At 62.4% G+C, this 12625-nt stretch overlaps 1 protein-coding gene across 10 annotated transcripts in view; it reads right to left on the bottom strand.

Moving 5' to 3' along the window:
• Positions 1 to 10338, bottom strand: part of EIF4G1 (eukaryotic translation initiation factor 4 gamma 1) — a 44637-nt gene extending 34299 nt beyond the window's left edge. For 8 of the 10 annotated variants that reach the window (XM_048863380.2, XM_048863385.2, XM_048863384.2 and 5 more), the window contains exons 1-2: positions 10233 to 10338; positions 184 to 292 (exon numbers count right to left, since the gene is read on the bottom strand). In XM_048863380.2, the coding sequence (XP_048719337.2) occupies positions 184 to 258 (75 nt within the window). In that variant the 5' untranslated portion in view covers positions 259 to 292; positions 10233 to 10338. Of the gene's footprint in view, positions 1 to 183; positions 293 to 3524; positions 3753 to 10232 lie in introns of those variants that run through there. The other 2 variants (XM_048863381.2, XM_048863390.2) reach the window with 2 other exon arrangements.
• Positions 10339 to 12625: the final 2287 nt, after the last annotated feature.

Below are 12625 nucleotides of genomic sequence, written 5' to 3'. Positions count from 1 at the left end.
CACCTGGCGAGCCCAATCCTGACCCCAGGACTGGTCAGCAGGGAGCCGAGTGCTAGACCAGGAGTCTCACCTCGTATCTCAGCGGAGGACAGTATGGCTCGGATCAGGCACACGCAGGGCTCTGAGGGGAGATGCTCCATCAGCCTCAGACAAGGGCTGGGAGGGGGTGCAGAGGGGCCCTACCTGTGGAAGTCCAGGAGAAGGGGCAGGGTGTGGGGCTGTCGGGGCTCCTCCTGTGGGCTGTGGAGCTTTGTTCATTTCATGTGGTGCTGCATAAGGATCCCCTCGCTATCTGCGGACAGAGAAACAAAGGACACGCTCAGCGGAGGCGGCAAGGAGCCTGGGGTGAGCAGGGCAGAGAGAGGAGCTGGGCCGAGGGCAGGGAGTTCCCCAAAGGCTAAAACGAGGCCTCAGCCCAGGCGGCTCCGGCAAGAGCTGGCTGATGACTTTGCTGCCTGGGTCCGCGCAAGTCCGCAGCACAAGCAGGCTGGCCCCTGGGGCCCGAGGGTCTGCGTGCCAGGACAAACGAGCCTCAGACTGCAGCTAGCCAGTACAGTCCAACGCGGCAGCGGGGTTTCAGGCAGAGATTGGCCACCACAGTCCCAGGGGCAGCTCGAATAGCCAGAGCCAGGCACGGGCAGACACTGCACGAGCTCCTGCTACTGATCCCCGCAGAAGTGCTCAGTGGATGCCACTCAGCAGGGGCGCTGGTGGTCTAGAATCCAGGGGCCCCACCCCAATGATCATCCCCGGTCCCATGTATCTTCTCCCTCAACCATTCCTCGTTTCCTTGATGTTCTACGGTCTCCCCTTCCCCATGGCCACACCCCACCACCAACAGTAAGTCCTGGGTGCCCTCAATATCTGGAAAGCTCCTCACCCCTGTGCACTACTGAGGTAACACCAACAGTGGATGGGGGGATTATCTCAAAGCAGCCTGTACCCCCAGGTACGGGCTCACCTGCCACCCCCTCCCCAATACAAACAGACAAACATTTCAGGAGGTCGGAAGTGCCATAAAGTCAAGAGACCAAACAGGGCACAAGGCAGCAGGAAACCGGCCCGTGCCCCCCACAGCCAAGAATGGACCCAGCCGCAATAACTGGTTAGAGGGAGGGGAAGCCGAGAACTCTCCCAGCTTTAAGATCGTTAGGAGCTGGGGGAGACATCTCTCCCACAGACCTGGAACCTCAGTGAATCCCCCCCTTATTAGTTCTCAGGTACTACAGGGGGCAGTCCAAACACTGCAGGGGCCCCTCCATATCACACCCCAAGAGCTAAGCCCGGGTCGGTTCCCCGCAGACATGCAGAGGGCGTGGGGGTGGCAGCTTCTCTTGGGAATGCAGCCCGCCAACCCCCTCCCTCCCAGAGACCACTAGCCACAGACAGTCAGGAGCCCCATGGACCCAGGCCTCCCCAGCTCAGCAAGAGTGAAGAATCCACTGACCTAGGCTTGAACCCTGCTACAGGGACCTGCCTGGGCCCATCTACACAATAGGGGCAGGCCAGGCACCCCGGCTCAGCTCCTCACTAGCTCATGACCCGTCCCATCGGCCTGCAGCTCCCACAGGCCAGACAAACGTGTTTCTAGAGAAAGGAGGCCACACTGGGAACTGGATCCCCACGGCACGGCAGCCTCACAGTCCCACAGGGATTCCTGCTGGGAACTGCCCCACAGCCACTGTTCCTGCCCTGCTCCCTGCTGTGCCAGGCTGGGACTGGCACCACGAGCAAGGGCTGTGCTCACCCACAGCCAGAGAGAGGACTGCTGGGGGGGATTACCTGCCCCGTTCTCACTGGGTGCCGGATCCGGAGAGCAGCAGGGAGAGCCCAGACCCATCTCCGATGCTGACAGGCCTTGCCCCAGAGAAGACTCCCTGGCTGCTGCTGCTTCCCCTCCCCCTTGGTAACAGTGCAAAAGCCATAGTGACAGAGCATGGGGAGCCTGAGACCAAGCCGAGCCGCCTTCCCCGGGGGGTAGAGAGAAGACCATTGAACCCACTGAACCTCGCTGGAGCACAGAACCGCCGTATGGAAGCGCCAGCCAGAGGCAGCCCAGGCCAGCCCTGCCAGGGAACCCTCCCCAGCCATCCAAGCCAAACAAACAGAGCCCGGCTCCCGCTGTAATCTGATGCTCAGAGTCAGCATTCCAGGCATGGGGAAGGCACAGCCAGTGCAGATCAGGGGGCGGCCATCTCGGTGCAGGGGAGCTTCACCACCGCCAGACCCTCTCTCCTAGCACCCCCGGGAATCACGGCCAGTCCCCCCAGAGGTTACCGCCAGCTGCCAGGGGCAGGATCCCACAGCAGCCTGGGTCACATAAGGGGGGAAAAGGAGCTGCGGGCCCAGTCCATGGGCCCTGCGTTTCCTGCATCCTCCCCACTGCCCTCAGCTCTGACCCCTGGGGTCCCACCGCATTTCAGGAGCCTTTCACCTGCTGCAGTCCAGGGGCTTTTAAAAGCAACCAGGTCCTTGCTGCCTGTCTCTGAGCAGAGGGGCTAGGAAGAGCCCAGCCTCCCCCAGGAGTCCGCACCAAAGCCCTGCAAAGCAGGGCCTGCATGGCCGGAAGCAGGCGGGTGAGCAGGCCCAAGCACCGTGCATGCCCATTGCCGTGCAGCATGGTAAACACTGGGCACCCCACATGACAGAACCCGCTGGAGATGTGTGTCTGCAGAGCGGGCTGGGGGTCGCCCCGGGGGGCCTGGGGTTGGGGATCTGCGAGGGGCAGAGGTGCCCACTGAGGTCACTGCCGTTCTCAGCCCCATAGCATGCAGCGCTGGGTCCAACGCCCCCAGTGCAGGCAGCACCCCTGCCCCCACCAAAGGCTGGCATTTCAGAGACTGCCTCCCGGCCATTGGAATACACCCTGACCCAGCACCCCACAGCGCTGACCAGCCCACCCCAGCCCAGGAGTGGCTTGGCTGCAGCTGTGGATGTGCCCAGAGCCCAGAACTCAGCAGCTGCCAACCCCAGCCTGGACAAAGCCCTGGAGAACATGACACAGCAACAATCCTACCCAAGACCTCAGGAAAGAGGGTGCTGGATGGGACCGACCAGCACTCACTAACTCCCCTCCTCCACCTATCCAGGGCAGAAGCCAAGGGCCCAGGGTGTGGCTCTCTGCCCTAGGCCCCTCCCCTGCAGCCTGGCAGGGTGCCTGGAGTGCATACCCAGGCTCTCAGCCCTTCCCGGGGGAACACCGAGCTTGGGGGAATTGTAATATTCTTTTGGGATAACACCAGCAAGTTACTCAAAAAAGGGGGGGAGGGAGGGGGAGACTTTGGAGTGCTGAGAAGTTCCTGACTGTGCAGTGACACCCCCAGGAATGGGGGAGCCCAGGTCTCGCAGGCCTCTCCCCAGCACAGCTCTGATCCACACTGCAGCCAGACCAAGCACCGAGCACTCCCCATGGAGAGTCGGAACACCCGGTCAGCCTGGCGTACACACAGCAATCATTACAGTGCCATGTAGGGAACCCGCCTCACCCCCCGACACACACAGACAGGAGAGAGAAGGATACTCACCCCTGCCCCGGGAAAAAGCTAGGCAAGCTGAGCGGGTCTGTAGAGATCTTTCATCCAACTGACTTCAAGAGAGGAAAATCAGCCTGCAAACCTGCCCGCGTGCGGTGGGGAGGGCCAGGCGAGCCAAACATGGGCAAGGCAGGGGAGAGCCCCCCGCCCCCACCCCAGGGAGGACGGGAACATGCCTGCCAGGGTCAGATCGCAGAGTCTGCTGCAGTGCAGAGACACCGAGAGGGAGAGCCAGCCTGATGAGCCAGGGAGCATCCGAAACCCCACCCACAGGCAGAGCCATGCGGCCTCAGCACTGCCCAAACCAGTCAGAGAAACCCGTCTCCATGCATGAGTCACTCGTGCTGCACACGCTCCACGGCAGGCAGGAGAGGAGCTGAGCCCCACGCCAGGCGCTCCCTGCCCTGCCTCTCCCCTCGCCATGCAAAGCAACCAGACACCCACCTGTGCCAATAGCACTCACGCAGGCTGGAGGCAGACAGACGCTGTGCGATTCCACCAGAGCTCCACCCAGGCTCCCCCCGCCCCAGCAGTCTGCTCTGGCAAACCAAGGACCCCCCCCCACACACACCTCTGCCCTCCGAGAAGAGGGAGGGGCAGCAGGGGGCAGCACAGCAGTATCACCCTCCTCCCTTGGGAGCTGGAAGGCAGCCTGGTAATGAAATGCACAGGTGGCACTAAATGGGGGAGCTGCAAACCGCAGCCAGGAGGGAGGATGGTGCAGAGGGGCAGGAAACTGCACCAAAGCGCCACCTGGGAGACAGGCAGCTGGGGAGCCGGAGTGGGGGGAAGGGCACAGCACACCAGGGAGGAGTTTGCCATGGGACACGGTTGCAAAAAGCCCACTGCAATTTAGGGGCTGTGTATGCCATGGCCTCCCGATGGGCACCATCCCATTCCATATGGTTCCAGGGAGATTCCCCCCCTCCCCACCTCAGGCCCCTCCCCACAGATGCAGGGTCACTTAACCCTTCAGTAGCAAAGGCCTTGACATGCCTCTGGCCCTGCTCCCATTTCACAGGTGGGGAAACAGGACTAGACAGAGCCTGGACACCCCCTGCGACCACACACAGGCCTCTAGACCACACCCACCTCCCCTACAGACCAGGGTGCAAATTCCTTGGCCTTGCTAAACCCCAGCTTGGGTATTTACGGAACATGGAGCACTGTCACCTCACCTTCCCCGCAGCAGAGAGGCTCCTGGGACCCTGAAAGCCCATATTCAGTGGAGGACCATGTCCCTGAGGCCAGAAGCCACCTTGCAATCCTCAGCCACCCTCCTTCCCCAAGTGGCTGTTCCTGGCAGCTGGTGATGCTAGATTGTGTAATGCTGCTGCCCTGCTAATCCAGCCTGGCGGGCCCACTCCCAATGCCAAGTTGGAGCACTGGGAGGAGGATGCCCACTGCTCTGCACTTGGGGACCCCACCCGGTGCAGAACTGTGAGAGCTCCAAGCTGCGGGCCATAGCAGGCAGGCTCACGGAGCAGGGTAGGGGTCTCTAGGCAGCAGGCCCTGCCATATGCTAGGGAGACACCAGAATTGCGCTCAGGGGACTGGCATCCTGATCACTCGGGGGGGGGGGGGAGGTGCTCCCCCCTCCTCCCCGTCAGGTGCTCATGCACACACGAAAGCTTTAGTCACTCAAGGTCTCTGTCAGCCCAACAGTGATTAGACCAGCCATCCACGTTAAACAAACACCTCAAAGGTTATGTCCAGATACCAGCCCACAAGAGCCAGGAGCCCAAGCCCTAACGCTGCCAGCTTGTCCTCGCCTACCCCAAGGTGGGCCAAGGGCCCAGAGCCATGAACCCCTGGGTCTAGCAGGTTAAAATCCCATCCACAGGGGCAGATAAAGGGCACTGCAGAGACTGAACCAAGGTGGCATAGGGAATAGGCTGGCTCATTGGTCAGCTCAAGCAGCCAGGCCCCCTGGCTCCTCCATTGAGGAGCACAAACACCACCCTCTCATCAACATGGAGGTTCAAAATCTGCCCCAGGGTAAGCAGCAGCCTGGGGAGCTGGTGTCCACCCGTGGAGCTCTCCTCCTCCATCCTGGGGTGTGGGACTGTTTGTCAGCCCTTGATTTTATTACAAGGCAAGCTTCTCTGGGCAAGGACAGCGTCCTCTTTGCCTGTGAAGTGCCGTGCACAATGAGCCACGCCAGCTTCAGGCTGACACAGCCCCAAGGACATGTTCCCTTTGACCCTGCCTGATCAGCATCCCAGCAACAGCTCATTAACAGCTGGACCTGGGCAGAACTTGCCCAAGCAGCAGGGATGTGGCAGCGTTAGGGTTCATTGTACTCTAGTGCCCCTCACGTTTCCAGCAGGATCGGGGCCCCATTGGGCAGAGCACTGGACAGTAGGGATGTAAATATCAGTTTTAAAAATTAACCCGTTAACCAAGTAAAATTATATTGTTTAACTGGTTAACCGAGGTCGCTCCGGCTGGCCTGGCACGGCGGGGGCTGGGGTTGCGGCCCAGCCAGCACGTGGCCGCCAGGGTTAACGGTTAAGGTCGGTTGACAGCAAGTCTAGCGCTTACCGGTTAACCACTTAACCTTTTACATCCCTATTGGACAGACAGCAAAATATTTACAAACTAGCTAGATCCCAGGGCGTCCACATCTTCAGAGTCCTCCCAAATCTTTGCTGGTTAGGGGGCTCCCGGGTTCCGACTCACCCACTCAGGCAGAGCCGGGAGAAGTTCTCCCTTACTCAGGACCTTCCTGCCCTTTTTCAGGTTTGAGATTTAAGCCAGGTGCTAAAATACCTTTAAACCACCCCAGTGACTCTGCCTCAGATTGCAGAGAGGCAAGAGGAGAGCCAGGGTCATGAGGAATTACAAAGGGTTTCTATCTCATCCACAGACACCCCACACCGAAGTGTCACTGCATTCCCCTGCTTGCTCTGGAGTCACTAGGGGCGAGGAGCGAGGCATTCCTCCTCCTGGACCAGGGAATGCCTAGCACTAGCAGGTGCTCAGACCCACCCCACCGCTAGCTCCAACCTTGAGATGGCAGCACCCTCTGCTCCCCACTACATCAGGGCCACAGGGCGTACTCGGTCTCATTTAGCCTGGGAACTCCTGGAGGCCAGGCCTGAATTCCCTGCTTCGTACAGTGCCAAACACACCAGCAGCTCTTACTAAGCCAGTCCCCTGCCCTAACCTGAGCCAGGTCAGCCAGACATTTCAGAAAGCAACCTCTTGTGTGGAATCAATAGCTGGAGCTCACTTAGCTTGACGTTCGCTTCCTAATGGGAGGCAGAAAAACATCCGGCTCCTTAGGTAGCTATTTTAATTGCCTGCTAGGTTCACCTGAAAATAGCCCTGCTGCAGCTTGGATGAGAGGGAAGGCGTTAACCTCCTTTGTAACAACCACCCAATATGCAATTAGTATGGAGGCAAACAGCTTGCTCTCCAGTTTACAGCCCAGCTATTTGAAGTGGCTAATATATGACCCCAGTGCCTGAAATATAAGGGAAGAGAGGCAGAGTATTAACCTAGTCAACAGGGGCTGGGGTTGCATCAGATCCCAAAGCAAGCGGAGTCAGGCCTGGCTGGAGACCTCCAAGGAAAGCCGGGGCTGAGGAGGGCCGCACATTAGCATGGCACTGGGGCTGCTGGAGGTGCTGACTTTGAGCAGAAATAACTGAGGCCCACAGTACTTTTGTGGAGAGGCTGATCACACATTACCCACCACAAGCCCCCCCGGAGCTTTTGGGAATAATCCTTCCTGTGCTTATTCCGGGGGGGGGGCGGGGGCGCGAGGATGGCAGCATCTGGGCCCCTCCAATTCCTAGAGCAGCAGAGCTAAACTAGCATGAACTCAGTGTCTCTCTGCTCCTCCACAAGCAGGATCCAGGCAGCAGGAGCTGCTGTTGGTACTGGGGTGGGGAGGGAGGAGGAAGCAGTGTGCGTCTCCTCTCTCTGTTCCTGGCACAGAGGATGGTGCCTGGGCTGCTCCTGCAGGTAGCACATCCCTGGCATTGCTGTGCCCATTGGACCAGAGCGAAACGGAGGAGGAAGGGCACAGCCACCATCTTAGAGAAGAGGTTAAACAGGGATGGGGGGAGGTGTTCTGGATGAGAAGGGGTGTAGGCACCATTCACCCTGGTTCTTCCCTGCAGCCCCAAGCCAAGCAGAGCAAGTCAGGAATAGGCCTATGGAACAATGATCCTCCCTACTCTACAGCGCCATCCCCTGGGTGTAGCAGAGTCAGAGACGACCCTTTTAGGGGCCAATTTTATTCTGGTACTTTTGTCTCCTGTAAGCCCTGTAGGGCCAGTCCAGCTGCAGGAGAGGGAATTGGATTCCAGAACTGTTACTGAAATGCAAGAAGTGGCATGGGGCTCCACAGATGCTAATGGGGGGCAGAGCTCAGCCCGCAGGCGGTACACGCCAACCTTGTGCCCCAGTCTGAAGGATCTAGTTCCCTTCTCAGATGCCAGGAAGAAGCTGCAGGGCAGTGACTTTACTTGTAAACTGAGCCCTTTTGACCTGGAGTCAGGGAGAGGGTAAACAGGGAGTCCTCAATGCCAGTTTCACATTAACTCCCCTTCAAGGATGTTTGTAGCAGCCCCAAGACTGCTCTCACGAGAGGTCACAGAATAAATGAGCTCCCGCTACCCACAGACATAGCTGCCACAGACATAGCTGCGGAGATCAGATCAGAGGACACCCCCCACTCACAACTTCAGACACTGCCCCCTCCCTGGAAAACATGCACACCCCACCCCACCCTGCCAGAACCAACGGTTTGGAAAGCAAGGCAGCAAGAATCCCTGTTTTTTTTCTCTCTGCTTTGATACAGGAGAGCGCGCGTGCCCAGGAAAACGTCTCAGACACAACCGGGTTTATGGAACAAAACACAGACAGGAGAAGGGTAAACAGCCCCCTGGGTAGCCCGGCTTTGAACTCCCCCTGGCCACAGTCCAGAGGCTTACGGGGAGCAGCGCACAGCAAATGGATCCCGAGCGCTCAGTGGGCGCGACATGCGGCACCCCGCAAAGAGACGTCACAAGCACGTACGCCCCAGGGATATGAGCTGTGGGGCACCTCACCAGCCCCCACCACCACCAGGGCAGGGGGGCCCCAGAACCTGCATCGCCATATGTAACAGGCAGGTGGGGGACCCCCCCCCCTCCGGACAGGCTCCCCGGGGGGGCCCCAGAGCCCGCTCCCCGGGGGGGCCCCAGAGCCCGCTCCCCGGGGGGGCCCCAGAGCCCGCTCCCCGGGGGGGCCCCAGAGCCCGCTCCCCGGGGGGGCCCCAGAGCCCGCTCCCCGGGGACCATCCAACAGGCGCCCCCTCCCACTGGCCCGCCTTTCCCGGCCGGGGCTGGTGCCGGCGGCGCACGGAGCCGAGGGAAGGGCCCGGCGGCGGCCTCTGCCAAGGACACGTGTCACTCCCGGCGGCGGCCATGGCTTCCCGGGAGAGGCCCGAGCGGGAGCCGGCGCCTCCGCGCCACGGCCGCCGGGGGGAGGCAGCCAGAGCCGGCGCCGCAGGCCGTGCCCGGGCCCGACGGAAGGAAGCCGGGCGGCAGCGGCGACACGTGGGGGCCGGGCCTAGACACCGGCTTGGGAGAGGCCGGGGCTGGGCCTACGGACGGGGGGAGCCGAGAGCACGTGGGGGCTGCCGCTCGGTACTGGATAAAGGCCTTGGGGGGAGGGGCCAGGCATGGGGGAGGGGGCTAGAGAGGCCCATTCAGGCCCCTATAGACGCCGGATATTTAAGGGGAGGGGTCAGGTGGGGGGCGGAGGTGCGCTCAGGCCCCTATAGCATAGAGACGCCGGGCATTGTGTGTGTGGGAGGGGGCGCTGGGGGCTCAGGCCATTATACGCACCAGGCATTGGGGGGGCACAGACGTGGCAAACCATAAGGGCATATACGTACCAGAGGGAGGCAGGAGCTACCCTCGGGGCCTATAGACGGCAGGAATTCGGGAAGGAAATGGATGCACTCAAGCCCTATAGGCAGCGGGGGTGGGAGGGGGAAACGCGGGCGAGGTGCGTTAAGACCCTAGACACACCATGGGGGGAGGGGGGACCGGTTCAGGCCCTATAGACAACGGGCCCTTGAAAAGGGCCGCAGGGATCAGGCGCTGTAGACAGCGGGAGATCAGTCAGGCCGTGCAGAAACTTGGGGGGGCCCCCACTGGTGAATTTCGCCCCCCCCCCCCAGACGGCGGAGATGTGGGCTTGGCAGGCGAACCAGGGCCGAGGAATGTGTGTGTGGACGGTGGGGCGGGGGCCCGCAGGCCCCACGGAAACAGGGCGGGGGGAAGAGGTCAGGCCCCCCCATGTGGTGTACGGGGGGGGGGGGGAGGACATCCGGGCGGCGGGAGGGCGGATCAGGCCCTGCAGAGCCGGAGACAGCGGGCCCTGGGGGGCCGGGGCGGAAGGAGCGAGATCCCGGTCTCTGCCCACCTAGGCCGAGCCCGAGGCCCGCGCAGGGCCGCTCCCCCCCCCGCCAGCCGCGCGCGGGCGCCGGGGGCTCCATGCGGCCGGGCCGGGCCGCGACCCCCCACCCCACGTGGTGGCCGGGCGGGCGCGGGGCCGGGGCCGGCGGCGCGGGGCCCGGGGCGGCGGGGCCAGGCTCCCCCGGGGGCGGATGGCGGCGGATTGCTCGGGCCCCGCTCCCGCCCCGGCATGGCCGAGGGAGGCGGCGCCGCCCGGCCAGCCCGCCCCGGCCCCCGTTACCTTCAGTCTCCTTCAGTCCGAGCGGCCCGACGCAGCCGCAGCGCAGCCCAGCACGACCATTTCCGGAGCCGCTCCGCGGGGAGGGGCGGGGCCAGGCCGGTCACGGGGCGGAGGAGGGGGCGGGGCCGGCTGAGGCCGAGCTGCGCCCCGCCCCGCCCGCGGCGGCACCCGTGTCACGTGACCGACCGACCGCCCCCTTCCGGGGCGCCCAGCACTGCGGTCAGGTGACTCGGACCGCGACGGAACCTTTATCATGTGACCTGCCGCCAGCCAGTGCGCTTGGTCATGAGCGGCGCCCACGTCATACGGCGCGCAGCCGGTTCCCACCTTCCCGCTCACATGTGACAAGCACGTGTCAGGTGTGGGGGGCGCGGTGCTCCAGGCAGGCTCCCTCCCCCACAGGCGCCTCCCCCAGAGGCACCTCTCCGGGGTTTAGGATCCCCCCGCCTGGCACTTTACCACCCCCCCACACACCCCTCGTCCTAGGGTGTCCCCCCCCCCACACACCTGCTAGGCTTGCCAGGGGTCCGGTTTTGTACCGTATGCCCTGTCAAAGAAGGACCCTGGCGGCTCCACTCAGCACCACTGACCAGGCCATTAAAGGTCGGGTCAGGGGGGCCAAGGCAGGCTCTGTGCCTGCCACGGCTCCACACAGCTCCCGGAAGCAGCGGCATGTGTAGGGGCAGCCAGGGGGGCCACACGCTCCCCCGCCCCAACTGCCGGCTCTGCAGCTCTGATTGGCTGAAAACTGCAGCCAATGGGAGTTGTGGGGGCAGCGCCTGCCGCCAGGGCAGTGCGCAGAGTGGCCTGGCTGCGCCTCCGCGTAGGAGCCAGAGAGGGGACATGCTGCTGCTTCCAGGAGATGCTTGAGGTAAGCGTCGCCCGGAGCCTGCACCCCTGATGTGCCTGCCCCCGTGCGTGCTCCAACCCCCTGACCCAGCCTGGAGTCCTCTCCGATACTTCAAACCCCTCAGCTCCACCCCAAGCCTGGAGCCCCCTCCTGTACCCCAAATCTCTCATCCCTGGCCCAACCCCAGCCAGAGCCCTCATCCCATCCCGCACCCCAACCCCCTGAGCCAGCCCTCTAAGCAAGTGAGTGAGGGTGGGGAGAGCAAGCAACAGAGGGAGGGGAGATGGAGTGAGTGGGGGCAGAGTGGGTAAGAAGCGGGGCCTCAGAGGAGGGGTGGGGCAAGGGTGTTCAGTTTTGCGTGGCAACCCTAACACCTCCCCCTAGGCTTTGCACACACCCTCCCACACACACACACCTCCCCCTAGGTTTAACAGTTGCCCTCCCACACCTTCCCCCTAGGTTTAGCACCCCCCCAGGCCTTGCACCTATTCCCTCCCACAGAAACACACACACCTCCCCCCACACTTTCCCCTAGGTTTAGCACTCCCCCCCCAGGCCCTCCTCCTAGGTTTTGTGCACCCCCCAGGCCTTGCACCTATTCCCCCCCAGACACACACTCCCCCCTAGGCTTAGCATTCCCCAACCAGACCTGGCTCTCTGCCCCACACACACCCCAGGGCTTGGTACCTTGCCCACACTCTTGAGTCTGATGCCCTCTCCCCCACACATGCACATCCTAGGCCTGGCACTCTGCTCTGCCCATGACCTGGCATCCTAGACACGACCACACACACATTCCCCAGCATGATGCTGCCTGCCACCAACCCCCACAACACATACACCCATCCGTCCAAGTCTGGCACCCTGCCCTTTTACCACTCATACATCTATCTCACCCCCCCGTTCCCTCTAAGCTGTGTGCTTTTGCGCGCGCACACAGATCCTAAACCCCGTGCACATGGCGAAACACCGCGTGCGCATTTGTCCGCATCCCAACTGCACTTCGGTCGGGACGCCCTTTCTCCCGATATCGGGGACCGCTCACCGTCACCGCCCCCCCGCCCCCAACCTGACCCTAGGAGCCAGGCGGACCTGCTGGCTCTTAGGGTCTCTGCACGCTGCCAACGCCTGCAAGCCCTGCTCCGCAGCTCCGGCAGCTCCCATTGGTGCTTTTCCCAGCCAATAGGAGTCGCGGAGCTCGCGCTTGTGGTGGGCGCAGCATGTGGAGAGTCTGGAGACCCCCCCTCCCTCGCCACTCTGATCCTAGGAGCCAGAGACCTCCCAGCAGGCCAGGGAAGGGGGCAGGGCATGATGGAGTGAGTGTCTGGGAGGTCTGTGGTGGGGTGCTAGGCTGTGAGGGTGTGGAGGGCACTGGGTGAGGTTTGTGTGTTTTGGGGTGCTAGGCAGTGGGGGCCTGTTGGGGGGTGCTGGGCAGTGGGGGAGATCTGTGTGTGTCAGGGCAGTGGGGGTCTGTGTGGGGCATTGTTTAGTTGTGGTGGTGGGGCTGTGGGGAAGGGCACTGGGTGGGAGGGAGGAGAAATCT

The sequence above is a fragment of the Caretta caretta genome, chromosome 9 (genome assembly GCF_965140235.1).
Source record: "Caretta caretta isolate rCarCar2 chromosome 9, rCarCar1.hap1, whole genome shotgun sequence".
Lineage (NCBI taxonomy): Eukaryota > Metazoa > Chordata > Testudines > Cheloniidae > Caretta > Caretta caretta.
Note: the sequence above shows the minus strand (reverse complement) of the source record. Positions and strands in the feature narration are given on the sequence as shown.